At 37.0% G+C, this 26493-nt stretch overlaps 1 protein-coding gene across 13 annotated transcripts in view; it reads right to left on the reverse strand.

Moving 5' to 3' along the window:
* FOXP4 (forkhead box P4) overlaps window positions 1-26493 on the reverse strand; it is a 168553-nt gene that overhangs the window by 49034 nt on the left and 93026 nt on the right. For 12 of the 13 annotated variants that reach the window (XM_026680337.2, XM_026680339.2, XM_026680343.2 and 9 more), the window contains exons 4-5: window positions 11228-11350; window positions 5211-5297 (exon numbers count right to left, since the gene is read on the reverse strand). In XM_026680337.2, the coding sequence (XP_026536122.1) occupies window positions 5211-5297; window positions 11228-11350 (210 nt within the window). Of the gene's footprint in view, window positions 1-5210; window positions 5298-11227; window positions 11351-15936; window positions 16085-26493 lie in introns of those variants that run through there. The other variant, XM_087959794.1, reaches the window with a different exon arrangement.

The following is a 26493-nucleotide window of genomic DNA, read 5'->3' on the forward strand; positions in this document are numbered from 1 at the left end:
AAGGCATCAAAATGGGAAGGAGCAGCCCCTGCAGGGATTGAACTGCAGGCAGAAAAACAAAAAAGTTCTTTAAAAAAAACCTTCTTCAATACGTTTTAAATAAATAACTCAAGGCAGCAAACTTAAAGCAGCAAATATACTAATAGTCATTCCTCCTCCTGTTTTCCCCACAACAATATGTGAGGTCAGTTGGGCTGAAAGAAAGTGACTGGGCCAACTGGTTTTCATGATTACGGTGGGATTAGAACTCACGGGTTCCTGGTTTCTAGGCGAATATCTTAACAACTACATTACACCAAGAAAAGGTTAGGCATTAATGTTAAGCCGTTTTTAAGGGTGAGAAAGATGCACCAAGTCGCCTGGAGAAAAAGGAGGGAGCTCTAGCTCTCTGCTTTGTGACTATAACTGCCAGCAATTTGCTTCATTTGCTTTAGTTCTCAAATGCAGAGAAAATTGAAACAACATAAACTGAATAGAATTCCAGCCTCTCTGCAGGCCTTCCCAGTGAACACAAGTAGAATAAGAGTATGAGCAGGGCTAAAACATTTGCCCATCTCTTCTCTCTGTTTCTTTTTCCCCCAGAACAAGATTTATTGAGTATCATTTTTTATGAGAACATATCCTGGCATCAGCCAAAAATAATCTTGTGTTTATAGTATGTATGGTTCAAGTTCAAGAAACAAGATTATTTACAAAGACTGACATTCTTGGTGATTCCCCACAATTAAAGACGTTCATCTCACTACAAATTCAGTAAAATCCAAGCCTATTAATTTTATAATCAAGTTATAAGTCCAAGTAGTCAGTCCTCATCTTATGACCACAACTCAGCCCAACATTTCTCTTGCTAAGTGAGACATTTGTTAAATGTGTTTTGCTCCATTTTACAATCTTTCTTGCTATAGTTCTTAAGTGAATCACTGCAGTTATTAAGTTTGTAACATGGTTATTAAGTGAATCTGGCTTCCCCATTCACTTTGCTTGTCAAGAGATTGCAAAAAGTGTTCACATGACACTGGGCCACGGCCACCGTCACAAATATGAGTCAATTGCCAAGCATCAGAATTTTGATCATGTGACTATGGGGAGGCTGCAACAGTTGTTAAGCGTGAATAACAGTTATATGTCACTTTTTCCAATGCTGTTGTAACTTTAAGCAGTCACTAAATGAACTGTTGTAAATCAAGGATCAGCTGTACCTTGATTTTTAGGTTTTTAGGCCTTGAATTAACTTAGGGGAAAATGAGAACGTGCATATAAATGATTAATTTTTAATGTTTTTTTAAATTATGCTTTACTTATATATATCTTCTTTATGTTTAAGAAGCCTCCTTTTCAGAGGTTTCCAGAAAAATAGAAAAATAGCTTTCAGCACTCACCAATCAAGAGGCCAAGATATTCTGGTTTATCCTCCTACATGGATTATACATGGAATTTCATATATTATATATTAAGAAAAATAAAAGCAATGGAAAACTATGAGGAGGTAATAAATAGATAATTGTGATGTTTCGATTCCCTCCATTGAGATGAAGCTTCATGAGTGAAGCAGATGTACAATAAAAGCTTCATTTGGAAGTATTTTTAATATTTATTTTCTTCCAAAGTATAGTATTCCAAATGTGAGTTTCCTTCTAAACGACAGACCATCATGAGCACATAGAATTACTTATGGTGGATGAATTTTTTTTGAATAACTAATTTTATTGAACCCAAATTCTTCCTACTTCCCAAACTAACCCACAGTGTATCAAATAAAAGAAACAATCCTACAAAAGAAAAACAAGAGTTTTTAGTCTTTGGATAAAAAAACTGAATGCAAGGCAAAAAATTAAACTACTGTACTTTTTTTCTGAGGAATTGTTAGAAATGTATTAGAAATTTGAAATATTGGTAATTTTACTAAGCCCAGCAGAGTGTTGTGTACATAAAAATGCAGCCCACTTCACTTTTTCTTGTATGTTATTTTTATTAACCTACATTCCTCCAAGATTTCTCCCTGATCACTAGAACTAAATAGCTAATCTGGTATTGCCTTAGAAGCTATCATTTGCCAATATGTTGTCAGAATTTGTGGTCTTCTCTGGACATTTTCACTTTTGGAGATCATCTTCCATGTACTTTTAATAGAATCAATGAAGTAAGAAACTTATCTGCACACTGATAAAAATCTTAAACACAAGGAAATAATTACTGAAGCTTACTCTGCCAGCCACTAGCAATTACTGGTGTACTGATCATACCATTTACAATCCTTTCTTCCTCTAATACTTGCAGGTATCTATAGAAAGCATTTATTTAGGATTAAACCCCAGATTTTTACCTTCACTTCTTGTTGCACCAACTCTATATTCTTTGATCCCTGATCTTTTCCCTAGTGATGGGGTTTGAATTTCTTAAAGCATTTTGTCTGCTCTGTTTACATTAGATGCAGCTGAGTGGGTGCAGTTACTGGGGTAACAGGCGCCCGTCACTTTGATTTATGAGCACATCAAGAGGAGTTTCAGCGTGACACTGTGGACTGACAGGAGCACTTCATTAATTTGATGCCCAGGTTACTTACTGGCCAATCCTCATGTGCTGCTTCCCTCCTAGATTAACCATGTTGTATCAGGTGGTATACTGGGATAACTTATGAGGGACAAGATTCTTTTTGAAAATTCTCACTCTCAAGCTTTCTGGAGTTACGGAACAAATTAGCATTGCAGGATTTCCTGAATCTACCTTAGCATTTCAAATGCTTCAGTACAAAGCAACAAGGTACGCACTAGTCTAGGCACAATATGTGATGACAGAATTTATACCTGCCAATATTTTTTCCCTTTAATTCAAAGAGAGCATCATTTCTAAAGTTATCCCAAAGGTGTTTTTTCAAGAGGCAACTGGACTTTGAAGAAGTTTCGCTTCTCACCCAAGAAGCCACAGAAACTGAAGGTTAAGCATGTATTTGCAGGTATCATGGCACAGATGCCCTGTCAACAAATATGATTTTATAGGAAATTATAATTTTAAACAAATATAGCTGGTCAAAACCAAATTTCACAAAGTTTCAGAGCAGGACAATAAAATTTCAAAAAATACAACAACGTGGGATTTTGGCCATTTTGTTACTTGTATTAGAAATCACTTGAAGTAACCTCTACCATCAAGAGACCCCCAATCATAGACTGAGAAGTCGTGCCATACAGAAAGTTTGTGGGATGTAGTAAAATTACTTGCAATATACATCACTTTAACTTTATGTCAGTCAGTGTATTGTAATTATAGTACTGTAAAGGATCTTGAAAATCTGGGTTCAAGGCCACATAAACTCATGAGTTGAGTTTGGGCCAGACATTCTCTTTCAACCCCGCTTAACCATGCTGAGAGGAAAATGGAAGGCGATTTTGCTTTGTATGTCACCTTTTGATCTTGGAACTTAAAATACTTATTGTCAAGTTAATCATAAACATGTGAATATGAATTCTGCAAAGTTATTGTTTCCTGGGTCTAACAGGCAACCTTTTAAGTTTTCCTTGGACTATTAAGATGAATATACCCTGTTTCTCCAACAATATGGCTTCCCTCAATAGGAAGTCCCAGCATGTTTTATAGGCATGAAATGAAATTAAGCCCCTCCCCCCAAATTAAGGCCTATATTAAAACATGCGAAATGGGGGAATGGCAGAGGGCTTGCCATTAGGAAGCACTTTTGTTGCACACCCGGATATGGTGCTGCCTGCGTTGACCCCGATACAAAGTGCCCCACCAACGCCGAGGTCAACATCCAAGCCGTCACCGCCCGCCCGCCTCAAGATGCAAGTGGGGGGAATTAAGTCACCCCGAAAAGACGGCCTAGCCATTTTTTCAGGGCTCAAAAAAAAAATAAGACCCAGCCCTATTATATGAGAAACACGGTAGTAGATTTTCTGGATTATTATAGTCTCTCAATTCATTTCATGTTTCTGAGGTAATATCACAACTACCAGAAATACCTTCACAAAACTCTGCATCATTATGATGATGCTTCTGGCAAAAATGCCAATAGCAGGAGTAGTACAAGTATCTTTTATTTTAGAATTCTACAGCAAAAATCATGTACTCAAGCCAGATAAATCTCTTAAATGAGAGCCGATTGTTGAGAATCCCTGCAAAACATGTACCTAAACAGTGAATTAGTCTCAGTTAAACTTGCTTATTGCAAAACATGGGTTACAACAGAGGCAGTAACTTGAGAATTTTTTTGAAATTAAATCTATACTGAATAACCAAAGATAATTCAGTTTATTCTCTCAAATGGACAAGAAGCACATCCAGGGGTGGGATTCAGCCAGTTCGGAATGGTTCAGACAAACCGATGCCAATTTTACGTCCAGTTCGGTGAACTGGTAGTTCCAAAGACCAGCTGGCCCCATCCCACCCCTCCCAGGAGTTCCCACATGCCTGGTTCTGGCTCCCAGGTAAGTGCAGGGAGGCTTGCTAGGCCCAAAACAGGGCACGGGGTGAGGGGGTGCGAAGAAAGAAAGAGGGAGGGAAGGGAGAAAGAGAGAGAGAGAGAGAGAGAGAGAGAGAGAGAGAGAGAGAGAGAGAAAGAAAGAAAGAAAGAAAGAAAGAAAGAAAGAAAGAAAGAAAGAAAGAAAGAAAGAAAGAAAGAAAGAAAGAAAGAAAGAGGGAGGGAGGAAGGGAGGGAGAGAAGGGAAGGGAGAAAGAAAGAAAGAAAAAATAAAAAGGGAGTGAGGGGATAAAGAAAGAGGGAGGGAAGGAGGGAAAGAAAGAAAGAAAGGGAGAGAGGGAAGGGAAAGTGAATGAGATACGGATGGATGGACAGAGGGAGGGAGGGAGAGGAAAAGGAGACGAAGGAAGGACCACAAACCCTGGCACCAGATGCAGCTTCAGAGGATGCTTTGAAACAGCACAGCAATCCAGGGCAGAAGGCACCTTGGAGGTCATCTAGTCCAACCCGCTGCTCCAACAGCATTGTTGAAGTGAGTTTCTCTCTTTTGACCCACCCAGTCACATGACCACCTAGCCATGACCACCATGCCACGCCCACAGAACCAGTTGTTAAAAAAATAGAATCCCACCTCTGAGCATGTCTGTTATTTTGCATGCAGAGCAATGCAATTTTTTTTTTAGCAAGTCTGTTTTTCCCTCACTTTTTTTTTCTTTTCTGCAGATTTTTTTTTTTTTTTTTGGAAAATATATCTTGCTAAATTCAAAGGAAACCTCACCTCTTTGGCTTGCTGCTTTCCAGCTTGTTGCTGAGTTAGAAGCTGTAGGTGAAGCTGTTCCTGCTGCTTCTTGTAGTATTCCTGAAGCTGAAAAGAAAAGAGAAGAAAAAGAGAAAACAATTATGATAAAGTTGGTGCTGCAGAATTTTAATGCTCTGCAACTATCTAATAAGATGCAAGCATACCATAAAGATATTATAGTGCTATACAATTGCCTAAAGCTGTGATGGTGAACCTATGCATGCTGGAAGTGGCACATAGAGTCATCTCTCCGGGAACATCAGCTGTCGCCCGTTGCTCTTCTGGGTTCTGGTGTGCACTTGCACGCTGGACAGCTGGTCTTCGCTTGCATGGGAGCACTGGAAACTGGAAGAGCAGCTCCCCGGCATGCATGCGTGCACCGGGAAGCTGAGCTTCTGGTTTCCGGTGTGCACATGCGTGACAGCCAGCTGGTCTTCGTGCACACATGCGCGCCAGAAACCAGAAGACCAGATGGCCAGCATGCAGTCTGTGCCGAAAAGGTTCGCCAACATGCCTATAGGATCATAACAAATAGAATAAAAAAAGTCAGTCAAAATAATTCTTTTGCTCTTTTAGTATATAATTACTGAAAGTCACAATAATTATTGAAAAGAGGTCACTAACATTTCCATTCTCAGATAGACCCAGAGACCAAAACCTTGATAACTTCATGAAACGTGATCTTCCCATAAACATTTCTTTTTTGAGAAAGAGGACATGGAAATTATTTCCCCAAAAATACAGAACTTGAAATGAAAGCAGATAGCCAATTGCAATATTTTTCTAGAGGGTGTAGACAATACATGTCAACAGGCTAGAAGGGTCAATCAAAAGAAGCATTCCCAGAACTGAAGGAATATGACTCACTAACATTTTATTGAATTACATGAGACTTAGGTTGTAACCTTCTCTTGCCAATCATTATTTGGGGCAAGAGAAACAGACTGAAGAGGAAAGAAAGCAGGAGAAGATATACAATCCTGTATATTTTTATGACTTTTTTGACCAGAAATGAATTAACTCGGAACTGCATTATGCCATATTTCAGAGTTATTGAACTTTGAAGGAACTACCACATGTGACACATGGCATTCTAATTGCTGCACACCAAATTAGAAAAAGTAGGAGGGAAAAAAAATGGAGGGCTCAGGACAGAAAGTACATTTGTTTTAATTTAACTTACTGAATGAGTCATTTATTTGAGTTTCCTTTTTTGGTTAAATTAAAATGATAACATTTTTAACTGCAACTTTTGGAGGGGCTTTTGACCCAAACAAGGCTTGTTAGATATAATTAGTTCCCAAGGCTTATCTGGCACTATTGTGGACAAATATTGTTTTAACAGGATGAAGTCACAGAAGAAAAATAATTCTTGCCTAAATAATGTTTATATTCACATTAGAGCAAATGTTATTTATTTTGCTTATTAAAACATTTATACTTGTCTTTAAGTTACAGGTCTATACAAGTTATAACACGTTAAAACCCATAATGTAAAACGTTAATCATATTTGAGATAAACATGTAATAAATCAGTGAGTACAATAGGAATCTAATAAATTCAGCAGACAAACCTATATAGAAATAACAAACAAAAAACAGCATAGTAGCTATAGTAAAACAATCAGCAAAAGTGAAAGGTTCTCAAACATTTTGTTCCTTTGAGCTTTGGTTTTAGTGTCTTGGGGTGCACAGCCACTGGGATCTCCTAATCCTAAAAAACCCGCCATTTTTGTTTCATCTTGCAAGTCTCCTTAGCACTGCGATATCCAGAGTCAACCAATGCTTTTTCCACATTTTGTTTCATTTTGCTTCACATTTTGTTCCTATATCACTCTATATGCTTTATAATGAAAGAAAAAAAATCTGCTCCTTAAAGACCACATAGAAACATTGGCAGGGTGACTTCAGCAAGGTGGCAGGAACAGCCAAAAAACTGAGACAAGGTTCAGAGTTTTGCTGGTAGGAAAACTGCTATGCAGCATAGAAGTTTACTGAAAACACTTTTTTGAATGGTTTACTCCTGCATTGCAACTTGCCAGAAATTAATCAGTTCAGGTACAGAACAGCTGTAGAAACCTTGTGATACAGGCAGATGAAGGGGCTTCATGCAGAGGAGTCCCAAAAATCATTAAAGACCATGAAGAATAATTTATACTATATGCAATGCTTTATTGCAGGGGTTCCCAAACGTGGCAACTTTAAGACTTGTGGACTTCAACTCCCAGAATTCTGGGGATTGTTGTCCACAAGTATTAAACTTGCCAAGTTTGGAGACCTCTGCTTTATTGGAAAAGAAACAGGTCTCTCTCTTAAAGGAGCTTAAAGTTTAAATGAAAAAGGAAGATACAATTTTCTGGGATGAGACAAAGTGTAGAAAGCATGAATACATATGAATGTAATTGCTTATAAAAAGCTTTGGCTATCAGTGGGGATGAGAATTAAAAATTATGTCAAAAGGATTTAGGGCAAATGACAGATTCTATGTTCTACTCCAGGGGTCTTCAAACTTGACAGCTTTAAGACTTCTGGACTTCAACTCCCAGAATTCCTCCTCCAGTCATGTTAGCTCAGGAATTCTGGGAGTTGAAGCCCACGAGTCTTAAACTTGCCAAGTTTGAAAACCCTTGTTCTACTCCCTTCCTCTTTAGGAAAAAACACCTGCATCAGAACACATTGTCTGTCTGTCTGTCCGTCCATCCATCCATCCATCCATCCATCCATCCATCCATCCATCCATCCATCCATCCATCCTATATATCTATCGTCCTAGCATTTGATTCTTGCCTAAAGGTGTTCCTGGAATTATTTTTATAACATTTTTTTATAAAATATGGTGTTCAAAGCCTTGTCTCTGGAAACCCAGGTGCCTGAAATCATTAGGAATACTTATTTTCAGATCTGACTGATTCACAAACTATGGCTTTTCCTGAGCCATAGCTAGTAATCTTGGTTCGAAACCATATGAATTTAGCAACCACTCACAAGTCCAATAGGTAAGTATTGCTTTTTGGACTTAAGAAAGCCAGATATTCTGCTTTAAATTATTAATTTTTGTTTCTGGAAAGTTCTGTGTGACCATGAGCTTCAATTAAAAGAAACTTTGGAATACTGCCTAATCTATATAGCTAAACCAATACATGAATCTGTTTTTATAAGCACTTAGTTTTCAAATAATGAAATTTAATGGCCAGAGTAAAAATGTATACCTATTATTGCTTAGCAAACTTAATAAGTACTGAATGAAACTAAAATATAGTTATATAAAATATATACACTATTTTATGTCATTAGGTATACTGGCTGGGGAATTCTGGGAGTTAAAATGCACACATCTTAAAGTTGCCAAGCTTGAGAAATACTGGCAATGTGATTTTGTACTTATTTTGCCTAAATACAAGGTTTAATATTTTGGACAGAGCCATTTCTAGGTTAATAATGCTTATTTTCAGGTGTAATTTTGGTTAGATTAGTTGGGAATAGGATTCAATTTAATTTATATAGTACATCAATAAAAAGTATAATTATTTATTTTTATCCATCAAGCTGTGCCTTTTCTTTCCAGAAGAAACTTATAAATAAAAAATTAAATTAAAATAACCTTTAATCAGAATGTAAAATTTTCAATTATTTCAGTTTTAGTTCCTGAATTATTTTAACCACAAAAATGTTAATATTTAGTACATGGAAGGATTTCATCTCTTCAGTGCAATTTTGCTTAGTGTATGATAAGTGGCATTACTCTGAGCTTTTCTTAGGCAGGCCAGTTTTAATTTCATTATATTGAAATACATGATTTACAGAGGTAATTTGTTTTTTTGGCGGGGTGGGGAGAGACCAGTATGGGTTTCCTCAATTGGGAGGGGGAGCAAAACAGGAGAAAGCTGACTTCTAAGAAATGTCCCTGGGGATTCTGGGAGAGTCCTTATCAGCTTGTGTGTGACAGTACTGACAGCAGAAACCTTTCTCTTTAACTCTGCTGAACAGGTCTGGAAAGCCTCCCTTGTTTACCCAAAAGCCAATCAAAACCAGGTCTCTATATGGGATTCTGAGAACATTGGGTCAAGAGGTGAGAGGTGTGATGTTTGGTTTTCTTCTCACAGAGAATGCCAGCTATTCCGGTCCAGGCTGTTTAATTTGCAGTCAGACGTGTTTCTCTATCTGGCTCCAAAAAGGCTCTGAGAGGGAAGGACCCCACCCAGGTTAGTGTTTACCTTTTGTTCTTCCCCTGGGGCTAACCTTGACTCCTTATCAGCATGTTTGAAATAAACAGGTACTTAAGGCAGGAGGAAGGGTGTGGAGGATGCTGTGGTTTTTATGTTTGCTCTCCATTCCCTGGTGTAAATGTTTGTCCAAACAGTTGTGTTTTCTTGGGGATTTTTATCTCCTCCCTCATTTTAATAATTATTTTCATTTATATTTAGTTTTTAAAAATGCCCACCCGACTCCCAATTCTATATAGTGGTTGATGAAAATATTTCCTGAGGGAACTTTTTGCTTTAAAGTAAAGCTTTACAGGATTAAGCATATTTTAGAACAGTAAGCTAATATGATAAACATGCTTCTGCAATTCAGAAGAAGCCAGAACTTGAAAAGTTCTAGAGTATAGAATGTGCTAGGTCACCAAAACAAAAATGAAAATTATACCTAACTGCTTTATTATATGTAGCTCTTAAGCTGACTGTCATTATATGGAAAAAAAATTAAAAAGCTTTGAAATAGAATGTCTGGAATGAAATTTCAATGCAAAATATACCATATATTATACAGTCAATATGGTTAAATAGGACATTCATTTAGTCCTCATTTGTTTAGTACAAATTTTAAATTGAAAGATGTACAAATAGTCCTCGACTTACAATCACGATTGAGCCCAAAATTTCTGTTGCTAAGACATTTGTTAAGTGAGTTTTGTCCCATTTTACAACCTTTCTTGCCGCAGTTGCTAAGTGAATCACTGCCGTTAAGTTAGTAACACGGTTGTTAAGTGAATCTGGCTTCCCCATTGACTTTACTTGTGAGAAAGTTTGCAAAAGGTGATCACACGACCCCGGGACATGGCAACTGTCATAAATATTAGATGCTAAGCATCTGAATTTTGATCACATGACCATGGGGATGCTGCAACAGTCACAAGTGTGAAAAAGTCACTTTTTTCACTGCCATTGTAATTTTGAACAGTCACTAAACACACTGTAATAAGTAGAGGATTACCTGTATTATGCTTCTCATTTTCAGTTTTCTTCCAGTTATTCATTCTTAAAATTTCATAAATGCAGGTGGACAAGAAATAAGGAACTTTTTATAATTAAAAAGTTGATATTTATTCTAAAATTAGTGCTAACGAACCTGCTATGGGAAGGGAACTGTATTTCCCGGAGTTAAGAACCCAGTAATTTTATTATGGGGGGAAAATAATTCAGCCACATTTTATCCAACTATAGTATAACTTCTGAACAATTTTACACGACTTAACTTCCAACCTTATTTAACAAAATTAGACTTCCCAATTTGTGCATGACTAGAGGAATTCCAAATCATCATTAAAAGATAAACAAAATAAAACAAAACAAAATTGGGGCATTGGAATCCCTATCAGTCCACTGTAATATATTTCAGTAAATAAACAAAACAAAAATCAAATTCACAAGCAAAATCTTCAACTGCAAATAAAATCCTCAATCTTCCCTCATATACATCCTATCTTTTTATAAACCTCCAACATTTGAATTATCCAAAATATTCTAATCCACATATTTAATCCATGACTATGACATTTTCTTTTTAAACTGAAAAGAGTTGAACTTTACTGTCAAGGATTCATGTTTTTATTCAACTATTACATCCAACAATTTTGGGCAAGTCAGTAGTTTTCAGTCCATCCTGCAAATTTACAAACAGGAAACACATTGCACTTGCAGGAGAGAAATTCAGACGTAGACGTCAGTCTCTGTGACTCTCACACAAAAAGTTTGCTCAAGTGCAAGCTGCTTTACCTGTTGCAGCATAATTGCTTGCTGCTGCTGCAGCAGGGCTTGAAGCTGGGGTGGAGACAGAATCTGTTGCATCTGCTGTGGGGTGATCATCTGAGGAGACATCATAGCCACAGACACTGGAACCTACAGAGAGAAAGATGGGTTATAGGTGATATCAAGAAGAGGGATAAGAGTTTTGGGGGAAAAAATACTTGCACAGATAATGTATACACCCATATACATATTCTTTAGACTCCAGATAAGAGTCTAAACAATATGTATTCTTTATGTATTCAGGTGCACTAAAGCTAAAGTGTCTAAGTGCTCAGAATCAGAAGAACAAAAATTGTCGCTTAGTGTTAAAAAAAATAATAATCACAAGGACATGATCTCAGGTTTGAGGTAGACTTTTCTGTCAAATACTTAAAAAATTATCCAAGTCCAAATGCACACTGTGAAACAAGCCTGGGACAAAAATTGATGTTAACACTACAGATGGAAAGCTGTAGACAGAAATACAAAATCCTACTTCATATTTCACAGGTAATTCAATTAGCAGATTTTTTTTTATTCCACCTCTCCAAATCAGTACTGAAGCTAGTGAATGAACATTATTCAAAGAGTTGTATATACAGACACACTCACACACAGAAATGAAAGTGAGAACAAATGCTATTTTCTTATTTGCAAGATGAAGCCATACGTTGTTTTGAAAAGTTCAGTGGGACTTCCTTTTTACCAATTGCTGTAGATGGGAAACCTTTTTTAAGCTGCACTTATTTGTTTGTGGCTGGTAGCAGTTTAAGGTAGCCTAGAGCAGGCAAAGTGAGTTGGTTACATCACACTCATAAATGGGGACAATTTGTCAATCCTTTTGTTTTAATGGGAATTTCATTTTGTTTTAAATACTGCGTTTCAAGATTTAGTCTAGAATATTAGGAGTTTCCCATTTTAAAATGGTTCTTAGCAAGTGGGCCATGAAAATCCAGCAGCACAATCAGAACAGCTTCAGGGTGGCAAGTTGTCTATTTAACAGATGTCCACAGTGACTGTTCACACATGTAATATAGCCGCAGTAGCTGAATTCCTGAGAATAAAATTTGGCTTTTCTGTTGCAGCAAAATATTACATAATGTTACACAATATTTTGAACAGATTCATATTGAGATTTGATACCGTTCTTCCATCCAAGCATGCATTTATGTTCACTCATTGCTTCATCATAGTGTTTCCCAGCCTTTGAAAAAACTCTAGTCTGTGGGCTAAACCACCTGTCCTATCATGCCTTGTTAAGGGCAGGAAATAGTACTGCTTTCTTTAAGTTCCCAAAGGTTATTATTCTTATGGCCTACATTACTATCAAAACAGACAAGTCAGAATTAGGTCACTATAATGCATGATACCCTGTTAAACAAAAACTTCAATGAGTGTTCATCTTTACTGGAGACGGGAGATCAAGAACAAGTCACATAACCACTTCGTGGTTGACCACTATTTCCTCTTTGTTCATTTGTGAATAACACTTCCAGTCAACAAACCATTTGCGACAAGAAATCCATCAATACTGAAAACATGTATTCTAAGTTTGTGGTGTTGTTGTGTCATGTCAAATTGTACTGCTTTTCATAACAAAGAGTTAGGCAACATGTTTATCACAAGATAGTGAAAGGCAGGAAGACTAAAACGTGTGAAGAATAGTTGCAAGATTTGTGTTTGGCTAGTCTAGAGAAAAGAAGGACTGGGTGGGGCATGATAGCAATATTCCAGTATCTGAGAGGTTGCCACAAAGAGGAGGGGTCAACTTATTTTCCAAAGCACCAGAGGACAGGACAAGAAACAATGGATGGAAACTAACCAAGGAAAGAAGCAACCTGGAATTAAGGAGAAATTTCCTAACAGTGAGGACAATTAACCAATGAAAACAGCTTGCCTTCAGAAGTTGTGGATGCTTCATCACTGGAGGTTTTTAAGAAGAGACTGAACAATCACTTGTCTGAAATGGTATAGGGTGTCCTGCTTGAGCAGGGATTGGACTAGAAGACCTCCAACGTCCCTTCCTGCTCTATTCTGATTGATTGATTGAAAAAATGCCAACTATGAGCTAAATACAGTCTTCAGGTGGAGATGCATTTGTTGCAAGAAAACGTTAAATAAAGTGGGGAGAGGGAAACGTGTGGCATGCTTAAAGCATTGAGTACGCCATTACAGAAACAGAAAATTTTTATTCAGAAAAGTTTTATGAAGGTTCGTTTTCCTAAATTAATGGAATCATATTTTACTTGCTTATCAACAACCTTTTGATTATCAATTATTATAATTATTTCAACCATTAGAACACTAAGAAAAGCACAGAGTATTTTTCATGCTGCATCCACATTTGATTTTCCCTCCAGTAATCAGAAATACTTGAACTGAAATATTTCATTAGGAAGAAAAATTTCAACCACTTGTATGATTAAATTATTATATCCCAAACAAAATTCTAACTTTTATCTTGTAATTATTTTTCTTGAAATTCTTGCAGGTATTTTAAAACATTGATGTTATATAATATCATATTAGACAGAAATAAAAAGGTTGATTATCTTCACATGCAATCAAAAATGTCTGTTTCTCAGTAATAACCATCTGAAGAAAAATAAAAACTTAGATTTGATGAGGATTGTATCCATTCCATTTGCCTAATTGGGTATTTTAATTAAAGCCATTTACCGTGTAGTGGAAATGAGTTTTTTTTATCCTATGTTATTGATGGAATAGCTCATAAAGAGTTCAATTTTTAATGGACCTTATGCTGTATGTTAGCCCAGAAGATACAGGTGGGGGGAATAAGAAAATAAAAAAGCTGAAGAAGCTTCTTGGATTAGAAGTGAAACATCTTCAAAGAAAAACAAGAAAGCCCAGTTGCCTCTTGAAAAAACATATTTTGGACAACCAGGACCTGGATGGCTGAGAATCTCCATAGACAAGAAAAAACGTATCTTCACCCTGGCAGTTCTTACTTCTATGCCAAACAACATTTTAGGGGAAAAGGTTATTTTGGATGTCTTTCTGTTCCAGAAATAATACAACTGATTTCCAAGTCAATCTGTACTGACAGTTACCACATCATGTTTCAAGAAAGCTAACAACAATAAACTAAAATTCTACTAAAACATCCTTAAAATACCATTGAACACTCTTGGAATATAGCCTACCTCTATTGTTACCAGAGCAAACATTTGCCTATGTAACCTAATTTCTCCTTCCTCCCTCAACTCATCTGAAATATGTTCCATGTCGCTCATATTCCATAACTCCCACCTTAATTACTTAATAAGAAATTACTGAATCATAGCTTTATGAAGATGCTAAAGAGACATGTAGCTTCCAATGATAACTTAGATAGTACCAATTGTAGACTTTAAATCCTGGAGATATGTATAACATATATTTTTTGTTCTTTGAAAAAGAAAAACTAACAGCAGATAACAAAAGAAGTTAGCACATCGGCTGTAGAAAGGGAAGATGATGATCTTGGCAGAAATTTGCAAGAACTGTTATGAAGGCAAAGGAGCTGAAGTCCAGAAAAATGAGATAATATTCATAAGTGACTCAGGCAGACTCCTCCCTGATTCATTGGCGTATAAAAGGGGGAGGAGATATGCCATAATCAGATTTGCAAGATTCTGTTGTTAACATCAATCTCAATAAAGTAGTTTTAGCTTTCCTGTGGAGTTCATTTCCTGGACTGATCTAACTAATGGAACTGACAGTAGCATTTTCCACACAAAGCTCTGCAAAATTCTATTTCAGATATTGCAACTGCTTTGGATCAGTTCAATGTAGATGCCAGTTATTACATTTCAATATTGGTGTTAAAAATAATTAAGTATTTATACCTGATCTTTTTGCATCTTCTCAACCAACTCACAGCACATAAATATACCTTAAATCTAATGCACTTAGCACATTTTTTTCTCCAGTCAATGTCATGGTCCTTCTTTCACATTCCTTCTTATAGTAGATCCTGGCTAGGAATACAAAGAGCAAAGGAAAATGGAAGGTTGAGGATCTTAATTCTTAGGATAAATTAATTTATTGCTTCTTCTAATGCTGAAAGATGCCCTAGAAAAGGTAATATCTCCAAACATGTCAGATGAACTCTTCTCCATGTGCCTTCAAGCAAAAGGCAAGATTTTTAACCCAAGTGTCATGAAATGGTGGAAAGCTTTCCTGGTTAAGCTAGGTAGCATTCCTCCTTCTGTGACTTGTGTAAGGAAAATCTATTTCTGATGGTAATTAGCTGTCCATTTCAAGCTTTTCAGTGCTTTTGGAATAGATGCTTTGAAGTCACTTTGAGCTCGGAAAAATGGCATATAAATTACTTGAACAAGGAATGTAAATTACTCTAGTTGAGCCTTTCTCCAAGCAGGAAATGTCAAATGAACACTACAAGGAACAGGTCTCATATTTGGAGTACACTTAAGGAAACATTATCTGTTGCTTTCCAACATGACGGATTCAGTAGCGGAGATGGCCACATATTTTCCCTCTCATCCAGCCTTGCTTGTTATTAAGGATGCCCCAGCTTGTTTTCCTTTCATTGAAGACCATGCAACAATGCATGTTGCCTTCTTCTCTTCTCTCAGTCTATTCAGAAAGAAAAAGGCTGCAGCTTGGCACATGAAGCAGATCAACTCTGTCATCAGACCAACAAGTGAAAAAAAAAACCTAGAAGACATTCTTACCTTTAGATTTAATAGTTCTTGAAGCAGACAGAATTTCACCAGGGAATTTCTACACCCTTCTGTCCTGTCAATTCAAGCAAGCAGGAACTTGCTGACCTTTGGGGCATGTTACAAAGCTTATCTGTTTACTCAGGTTGCTGGCTTGAGGGAGGTGCCCCAAATTTCATTTGTCATTCTAGAAGTCACTTTAAGTTAACTTATGAAGTTATTTATTAACTGCCTTTGGACTTGCTCCAAGACTGCTGAAGAGGCACTGACAACCAGAATCAGTCAATGAATCAAGGCAATAGGACCTTGGTCCATCCTGACAAAATCCAGACTGCTTAAACTTCCTATTAGAAAGAGACTCTAACAATGCTTGTGATCATTGCAACATTCCTCCAGCTTTTACCTGAAGAGAGCTCATAGAAAACCAAATTTATCACAAGGACAGCAACAGTGAAGAGACTAAATGAATTGTAGTGGAGTAATTAACATAAAGCCTTGTGATTGTAACCTCCACAATCTGTATTTGGCTAGTATATCAAGTTGCTAGTAGTTCATGCTTTATCTATCATAATGGCTGTTCCAACATGCAAGAAGCAATGAAAATCAGTAGAGAAATTTGGGTAATAGCAATAGGAGGACAAGAAAGAATGCAGTTGATGCCCACTCTTTAGGAGACAAGCATCAGGATAATTTCCTTTTGCTGCTCATCAGCTTGCAATGTGCTCTGAATGAGAGTCTGTAATTAATTGCTCATCTGCATCCCCCATCTGAACTCTCCCCCCCCACACCAACCCCCACCACCACACCGTACATCCAGCTTGATACACGTTGGCTGGCATTTTCAAAATCGGAGGCATTCTAATTACCGGAGAGTTATAACACCTTCCATTTCGCGCCCGTCGGACTGACACCCTGTCAAGAGCAAAGAGACTTGCCAGAGGTTTTGACAACACTAATTGCCCCTATAATCTAAAAACACAAAGGAGAGGCGATTAGTCGTGAGGGCCGCAGCTCTCGATCCGACATGAGGTTTTCACAACGTTACAAGAAAACAAAAGCGGCGCCTTTTAGAGTGTGATGGCTGCTAACAAAGCAGAATTATATTTTCATACAAACCTTTGTCTACATCAAATAGCTTCCTCTTTTCTCTTAAAATGCTATGCTGACACCATGAATGGTGGGGGCTTCTTAGAGGAGGGTCATGAAGAAAGATATACATGAGCTATGATTCTTACGTTCCTGCTTCCTAGTTTACAAAGAGTTGGTGGAAAAAGTCACTAACCACGGCTCTTGTCATGATTAGAGTCTTTCTTTCACCTACCTTCTTTATCCTTCCCCAGTATGGGGATCCTCCAGTGTGCTGGACTGTAATTTTCACAATGCCAGTCTATAGTAGTAGTTGCCATGCAGGCTGAATAGAAGAGTTGTAAACCAACAAATCTGGAGGCCTCCAGATTGGAGATGGCTGTTCTCAATTGGATTATATCAATTGTTGACATAACAATGTCTTTCTGAAACACACCATTTATAGAAAGAGTGTGCCCCTACCAAGTACTTGAATAGACAGGTTAACTGTATAACTCTAAATGCCTTGAAACATGAATATCTGAAGGATGCCATCTTCTATTATGAATTTATTATTTAACACATTTATATAGCTGTCTGTCTCATAAGAAGTGACTCTGAGTGGTATACAATTATTCAGTAGAGGCCATCCAAAGATACTTCCTTTATTTCTGAGGCTGTGCATCAGACATGCAAAGGAGGACCTTCTACATTACTGTCAAGCTATGAAATGTACATTTTATGGCACAACAACTGATCTTCACTCATTTGTTTTAGCTACACATTCTGAAGGCACATCCCTTCTTCCACTGTGGATTTTTTTTTTTTACTTTTAAGTGTTATTTGCTGATAAGTAACTTGAGTATTTAAGATGAACAGAAAAGCTGAATATAAATGAATATATCTTCTTGGGCCAAAAGCAAGACATTTGGCTAGCTGAATAGCTGGAGATGAAATACTTTGCCCCAAATGTAGAATCCAATATAAAATCCACATATATTAAGCCTTCTCTTTTTTAATTATCATTATTTATTAGAACATTTTTAAACAAATAAAAGATAAACAGTTTCATGTCCCCATCGGAGTCTGAATCTGCGGGGGAAGATGAACTGGAACAAGAGTGTCAAAGATCGAGAGGGCGGCTCTGCTGGCCTTGGAAGAAACTGGAGAAGGGCGGAGTCAGTCTGGGCAAGACTTTTCAGGATTAGAAAGACTTGCAGACAAAGAGGAACAGGAGAGACAGGGATCAGAGCAAGGACCACCCCTTCCTGATCCTAGAGCATGGAGAGAAGAGAGAAGGAGAGACCAACACAGACTGAACTGGCTACAAGGGAGGAGAGTGCCCCGCTCCCCTTTACAAGGCACACCTGGGGACTGAGATGTAAGGAGGTGCCGGTGGGAGGGGCATTTGTCAAGAACAAGTGTTGAATCTGTGGAGCCTTGTGTGCACTTGCCGACACCTGGAAATTGCTGTGCTCTGTCTTGTGTGGTTTGCCTGGCTTACTGGATTTCTTGCTCTTGCTTACTGTTTGGCTAAACCTGGCTTATTGGGCTGCTGGCCCTGCTTACTGCTTGGCTAACCTTGCTTACTGGACTACTCACAGCCAGATGCTGCTGAAGGTACATGTGAGAGCTTTGCTCCAGGACTTGTAGTAAACATGGGGACAGTTGGGGACAAAGTTGGAGCAATAAAGGGGAGTTAGACCTGTTCTCTGGCTGTGTTGCTTTCATGCCATGCCCTGGGTCATCACAAACAGTGAAAAAAATAAAGAAAAAGAAATTAAGAAAAAAATATATAAAGTACAATAAAAGAAAAATATTTAAACAAGCAACTTTCAATCTTCCACACAATGGTTACAACTATATTTATCGTCACTCCTCCCTCACATCAAAGTTATAATCACATAGCTAATTTCTTCCCATATCCAACTCTTTTCAAATCCAGAAATCTTCAAGTCATTTTTATCTATTTTCAGCAAAACGTCCATAAAGGGTTTTCTTTACGTTAAGATCCAAACAAGTTTTCAGAATCACTTTGGCTAACCTCTGGTTAGTTTTAATTTGCAAGCAAGCAAGCTACATGCACATCATTTTTCAGGATAATTACTTAAAAATACTTTCAATTTTGACTTAAACTTTCAAATCACTATTTATTAATTAAGCTCCCAGTAAGCATTACACACCAGTCCAAGTTCTAAGGAGGGTTGTAATTTCAGCTAGTTTTTGCACTACTAACATGAGTTCAAGAGTAATTAAGTTACCATGGAACTTTCTACTAACTAGCCCCAAGCCTGCTTTTTAAGTTTTACACTCTTAGGCTCTTCTCCTCTCTAAAGAATTAACACTCTCAGCAACAACAGAAGCATTATGCCTGTGGACAGAGATGCTGAATTTCTCTCTTCAATAATGGCTTGTTGGTATGGGTGTGTCATAGCTGACATTTGGCAGACAGTGAGCTAGGACAGGCAATGACTCACTTGTTGGCCTGCTGCCATTCTACAAAACTGCTTACTAACAGTTCTACTCTTATAACAAAGCTCTGATAAGACATCAGAATGGAGATGCCTTTTCAAGATGTTTCAGCAGGAAGCCCATTATACCCTAATTAAAGACTAAATAGCAAAAGAATAGCCTGTTTGTGGGTAGAAAGCAAGTATCATATTAAGGAAGAAATGATAGCTCTATTCATGTTTATATCAATCAGGATTTGCAAACACATGTAAGGGTATATGGTCATGCACAACATACCCATATTAGCATATCATGTGCCAAATTTACCTGTTCAACTGCAAACTTCCTCAGAGGTTCTGAAGAGGATTTCTATATTTGCATTTTGTTGAAAGAGAGTAGAGGCCTGACTTTCATAAAGCTAGAGAGTTCTATCCCATTCAGCCTGCCAAAATTACAAATAGGGAAGATTGCATATGGATAGGCATATTTGTATAACTTCTTTGGTATCTTCTCCCAAAGTTGTACACCTAGGATATAAATTGTCTTGAGGAATGGGGGTGAAGATATCAAGTGATTCAAGGAAATCATTGCAATACTGAATATATACAGGTACTCATTCTGAGCTAAATCTTATTCCAAGGGGCTAGCACATCTTTCATAGAGATGGGCCATATTTTAAAAAAAGTCTGTCATGGGGAACATAATATCATCAGAAGGAGTATGTGCTGTGGAAAACTTTCTTTGGGTTTGTAGTGGAATTGCAATATTTTAAATTATTGTACTGTAGTACATATATATAAATGCTTACTAGGTATTTATACAAATTTGAGTCTTACTGCATTCTCTAATTATTATAAAAATGAATCTAAGATCTAGTTGCTAACTCCATTTATATTTTAAGAAAGCATTCCAACTGCTTAACTTTGCATGAGCTAAGTCCTTTAGCTAAGTCTTACGTGTATTTTTAATTGCTACAAGTTGAACTAAAAATATTCCTAAACAGATGCCCTGAGATGGACATCATACTGTTAATCCAAATGAAGCTAAGGTCCACTGAACTCTGGGGATTCTAAGAACAAATTACAACAATGTTGGGGGAGATACATTAGCATTCCTGGACAAAAAGCACAGTGTGTTTTTATGTGCTTTTTATGGTAAAGTTTCATGAAATCTGACAATCTCCTGTGGCACTGTTCAGGTTTATCAGACTTAAACCAATAGTTTATTACCCCTGAATGACCAATGCAATATAGTTTTGTTTCATAGTGTCTTTTTACCTACATTACCAATGTTCTAGATACAAAGCAAAAGTAAGAGCTGTAACAAGAAGACAGAACGAATAAAAAAGTAGGGTGATCAAGGCTTGGGAGAAAATAAGAGAATCAGCTTTAATATGATCAACTAAAAGGAAAAATCAGCTGCACAACACGTACAGAGGAAGTCCTGTTTTTTCTCAAGTGACTGAACGTAGAAGGGCTAATATTGATCTGTCTTCATTACCCATTTCACTCAAGTTCAGATCAACAAAATACACTTTTCCACACCACTGCTCTCTTGCCACACAAACAAAAGAAAAGCAATTTCCTGCAGTTGCTCCAAACTTGCTGCTCTTTCCCTGTACCGTACTTCTTTGGTTACAAAAATGCCTTGAAATGGCACATTTACCCCTCAGTTTTCTTTCAGAAATGGACAAAATCTTAAGAAGAAAAGTGTGTTTCTCATTGCCAGAACTTTTAAAAATGGCCATAATCTTGCAACAATTCATTATCCCAAGTAGAATTTGGAATGTTCTTTTGAAACCACATCACTGGCTCATAGTCCATCAACTCCTATAGCCCAAATGGTTGGGGGGGAAAGTATCGAATTCTACCAGACTACAACTGCCAAAATAAATTGGGGATGCAGTTTAAATTCCTATTCATTTGTGAAATGTATTGCACCATTGTAAGCCTTCTTTTGATGGACGAGAGTCATATTTAACATTGGGGGGGGGTGTATGTCTCAAGACCAAGAAATGGAAATCATATTATGTATAAGGTAAAGTAAAAGCATTAACACATAAAGTTGCAATCAAAATGACAGCTTAGACAGAAAAGAGGTAACTCAAACTACAGGTTCTCAATGATCCAGGTTATGATTGTCCCAAAGGTGCTTTTTTTCCTTTTTTTTCAGGAGGCAACTGGACTTTCTTGTTTTTTCTTTTGAAGACGTTTCACTTCTCCTTCCATTCCCCACTATCCTGTCAGAGCTGAAGAAGCTTCTTGGATGAGAAGCGAAATGTCTTCAAAAGAAAAAACAAGAAAGTCCAGTTGCCTCCTGAAAAGGGGGGAAAAAGTTCCTTGGGAACTGGGGCATTTTCATGTTGCAGATTGCATGAAATAAACATCTTATATTTTAGTTTGTACCTGTAACATCTTTCTAAACAAACAAACAGAAAAAAAAGTAGGGTGAATACAAATGTGCAACTACATAGACTATTAAAATTAAATAACCTTCTACAGAAAGAACCTGGTTTTCATAATTTGTCATCACTGCATAATTGAACTTCCAAGTGTAAAATGCTTATTTAGGGATGTAGAGTGAATTACATTAACATTATGCTCTCATATACATAACATTCATAATATGCCATAGGTCAGAATGGAGAGTTGAATTTCAGTGTTACTCCTGGAATAAATTCAGTTATTCTTGCTCTTTCTTTTAAACAATAAATCATCTAAGATAGAATTAATAATAAATTAGAACATGAAATTACTTCATATTATTAAAATAAATAAAGTAGATTCATGTTCACTGAAATCGGATTGTGTCATCTCAATTGAATTTCAAAACTTCTTACATCTACTTCAAATGTGCGTTATCACTTTATCTGAAACCTGCCAGGTGATTCAAAGTAATTCAAAGGCCAAACACTTTCCTAGAAATGTATAATCTGAGATAAGAAAAAGAAAATTCATGGAAGCCTCCACCTGAAATTTTGGATTAGGAGAAGTTTTTTTTAAATGATATTGACTTTAAAATGGAATCATTAATAAAATATTCAAAAGTGTAATTACTGAACTGGAAACAGCAGCAAGTAAATGAGTGAGTGCATATGCGTATGTACATGTGATATGTGTAGATAAAAACGGAAACAACTAAAAAAATGACAAATATAACAAATCAAAGAAGAAATGAAATAGCAGATAGCTAAGAATGCCAAGTAGAATTGTTAGGATATGTTCACGGTCAAAAAGGGTAAAGGAGGGAAGGAGAGGGATGGAGAAAGGAAGGAAGGAAGGAAGGAAGGAAGGAAGGAAGGAAGGAAGGAAGGAAGGAAGGAAGGAAGGAAGGAAGGAAGGAAGGAAGGAAGGGCTTATCATTGATCTATGTAACTAATTTTAATGTCAAGTTTCAGAAATCCTGGCTAAAATGACAGTTACAGTGTAGTTGTTAATCATTTTTTTAAAAAAAACAATTTTAAAAATCTATAAAATATTAGGGGTACTTTTCCTAATATCAGATGCTTGTTCCCAGCTTTCAATATAATGCAAATGATATAAACCTAATGGATGTGAAATGTTCCTCTTAACAAGAGAGGAAACAGAGGTTAGTGAATGGCTGTTTGATTTCCTTGAATTAATTTCCTCCCTCCCTCCCTCCCTCACTTCCTCTTGTTAAAATACATACAATTTGTACCTAAAATGTGTGATTTATATTACACTCACAGAAACACAGACACACACACACATAATGTTCAAAATGATATTTTAGAAGTTTTTTTTTACCCTAAGACAAGTTTGAAAGGAAGTTTTCATGAGCTAAAAACAGCACTGTGAACTTTGAAAAAAAATCTGATGAAACATTATAATTCTTTTTCGCACATTAATTTGGATGATATGCATCAGAGTTCACAAAGTTCATATACACTGAATTTCCTCTACATTAAAGTTCCACAAATTATTCTAATCTGAGTGCCTTTTTCAACCACAACAAAAATTGCCTAAAGTTAATTTTTTTGGTTTACAGTAATTTTGTGAATTCTAAATAAAATAGACAGGCACTTCACTTATCTCACTAAGCCACATTATATATACAACTACAACCTGAAATAGAGTCAATGTTTTAATACTTTTTGCCTATACAAGCCTGATAGGGAGGTTTAATCTTGGCATGAGCCCCACACACACCCCACACCCCAAAAATGCAATTGACAAGACAGAGTGTCAATGAATGTTAAATGAGACAATTTAAGTTTGGTAAGTTGTTCTGTAGAAAACTTCTCAACTTCAAACTTTGGACTAAGAGTCTGTCTACATATAGAAGGTAGCTTCCATCTATACCAGATTAATGGATCAGGGTCTGGTCCATTCCAAAATTCAAAAAGATTTGAGTAGCAAGTAGTCAATTTTACTCAATATATTAAAATACCACTACAAGACATAATTAAAGAGATATAAAAATAACATATTTTGACAAAACGTCATTTTTTGTAGTGGGCAAATTTTGGTACCTGATATTATTATTCAGTAAGGTCGACAATACAGTTTTGGCTTTTCTCAATATTCATGCATACACTATATAGTAGTATTCATGCTACCAAGCCTGAATGGAAAAGTTTGAAAGTGCTACATGAGCTTTGCTTTCCTTCTTCTGCCACACCACATCCAATTCATGTGTTTAAACTTGCAATAACTCTGATTTTAACATTAGAAAGCTCGACTTTCCTTTCTAGCTGTGCAGCTTGTTTTAATACTTTCTATCCTCTTTATCAAGGAAAACATTATAGTGGTGTTCAGAGGCTACTGGACTTCAAACAATGATTGAAGCCTGGCAAGCGGTGGTGGTGGGGGAGAGCAGGGGTAAAGTCTGGTTTTGTTTCTCTTATGGTCATGGAAGCATACCTGTTTCATTTGGACTTGTCTTTGGCTGCAGAATTTATATAAAAGTTCAAATTCAAAATACTCTGACATTCTGCAGTCATTTTTTAAACATTCTATCAACAAGCCCACATTTTAGTCTTATCCAATACATTCTTCATTCACACAAACGCACTTTCTATCAATTCTCCCACCTGAAGAAAACTCCTGGTCAATCTCATCCACACCATTCCACTGTTAGATAAATGTCTTTTCCAAAATAAAAAAAAGATTAAAAAAAAGTCTGGCTAATCCAGTTTCTTCATTTGGATCCTCCTTCAGTAACACTGCTGGAGAATATGGAGGAGAGAGAGGCTGTTCAGTTTTGAATTATGCCTGACTCATACCTATAATTTTCACAAATGCTTTTGCAACACAAAAAGATGGGGAGGGAGCGGGGAGGGAGGGGGACACAGAGAAAGAGAGAACATTAGGCTTTGCTAACATTGAGAAAGTTATCAAGACAGACAGAAAAGAGACTGGAAAGGGTGGACCAAGAGTGGTGGTAATGTAAAGAGACAAAGCAAAAGGACCATAAAAAACAAAGAAGGAGAGAGAAAACAGATCAGGAACAAGGGAAGGTGAAAGGGAAGGTAAACATAAAATGACAGAATGAGACTAGTTTACAAAGACGGCTAGATAGAATCCAGATTCACACATTTAATAATCACTAAAAAAAAATGAAAAGAAAAAAGGGGAGAAAAACAATAGGAAATATGGGCATGTGTATTCACGCAAAAGTAAAAAAGGAGAGAGACTCACAGATTACAGGAATCTGACTTCACCCTTACTGCCTTTGTTCTTTAAATATGTTTTCCACTTAGTAACTGCATTTCCTTCCTGAAAAAGCTATTGGAAAAAGCTGACTGTTGGCTCAGGAGAAGCTCAGATGAATTATTGCTCTTAATATCAACAATGATTTTGCCTTCTTCACTTTCAGTTAAACTCATTAATGAAACTGGTGGCTTTTCTGCTCCCTCTACTGAACGGCTTCTCCTTTCAGGTCAGGTGTGATGAAGGAGAAGGAAGAGAGACATACAAAAAAATCTTTCTAGGTGGATCTGGATTCTGTCATGTCTCACAAACTTTCATAAGTTAATGTCATTTTTATGGTGTTTTCAAGACTCCAGCAGAAAAACAAGAAAGTTAACAGAAAACTCACAGAAGGACTTCATTTGAAAATTATTGGACTGAGCCAGGGGTCTTCAAACTTGGCAGCTTTAAGACTTGTGGACTTCAACTCCCAGAATTCCTCCTCCAGTCATGTTAGCTCAAGAATTCTGGGAGTTGAAGCCCACAAGTCTTAAACTTTCCAAGTCTTAAACTTGCTGGGCATCAAGAAATGAGAATTTCTCCTGCTTTCAAAGGAACATAACGCAGCTTCAGCTGTACAATTTCAGAGGCAGACAGCCTCTGTGAGAAATAAATAGAATCTGGTTAAGAAGGAAACAGGGCATATTCACTTGAGGACAGGGTGTGCGCATGCAAAACAGAATGAGAAACCATAGACAAGATAATCCCCTTGTTTTATTTGAGATGCACTTAAAACAAAACATGAGATCAAAAAAATATTAAGATTATCACAGGGATTTAGCCACTTTGAGCATTCTAGATAATCAGAAAATAGGCTCTCCTTCTCCATGTCCTCTTCTATGGGTTTTCTGTGATTTCTGGCAGATTTGAGAAGGAATTCAGACTGATATATAGGTAGGACCTTCAGTTTCAGTATAGCATACACTAATTACTTTCTTTTGTTAATTAAACCTGTGTGGCTCTAATAAAGTATCCTGCTGTATGCCAATAAATTTAATTAGCCTAAAGGGAGAGTCCCCCCTCACAGCTATTTAAAATTGTCATTTTCCACTCACTTGGGCTTCCCCTCCTTTTCTCTGTTCCTCTTTTAGACCTTAATTTATGCTCATTTGGCAACCCTTTGCATATCCCAAGTCCACTACCCTGACTGGTATGTACAATGACCTCCACTTTGGCAATGTCTCTAGGGACATTTGAAGCTGAAAAGAGGACAGTTTTACCATTTTAAAGTTAAAGAGCAGGCTTGATGCTTGAGGTGTAACTGATTCGGGGTGTAATTAGATGTTACAAAAAGCATAAAGCTGCTACCTCTTTCTCTGTCTCTTTCACACTCTTTCTTGTA

Source organism: Notechis scutatus, chromosome 3 (assembly GCF_049901735.1).
Source record: "Notechis scutatus isolate UNSWTSFEM ecotype Mainland chromosome 3, rNotScu1.2, whole genome shotgun sequence".
In the NCBI taxonomy this organism is placed as follows: Eukaryota; Metazoa; Chordata; class Lepidosauria; order Squamata; family Elapidae; genus Notechis; species Notechis scutatus.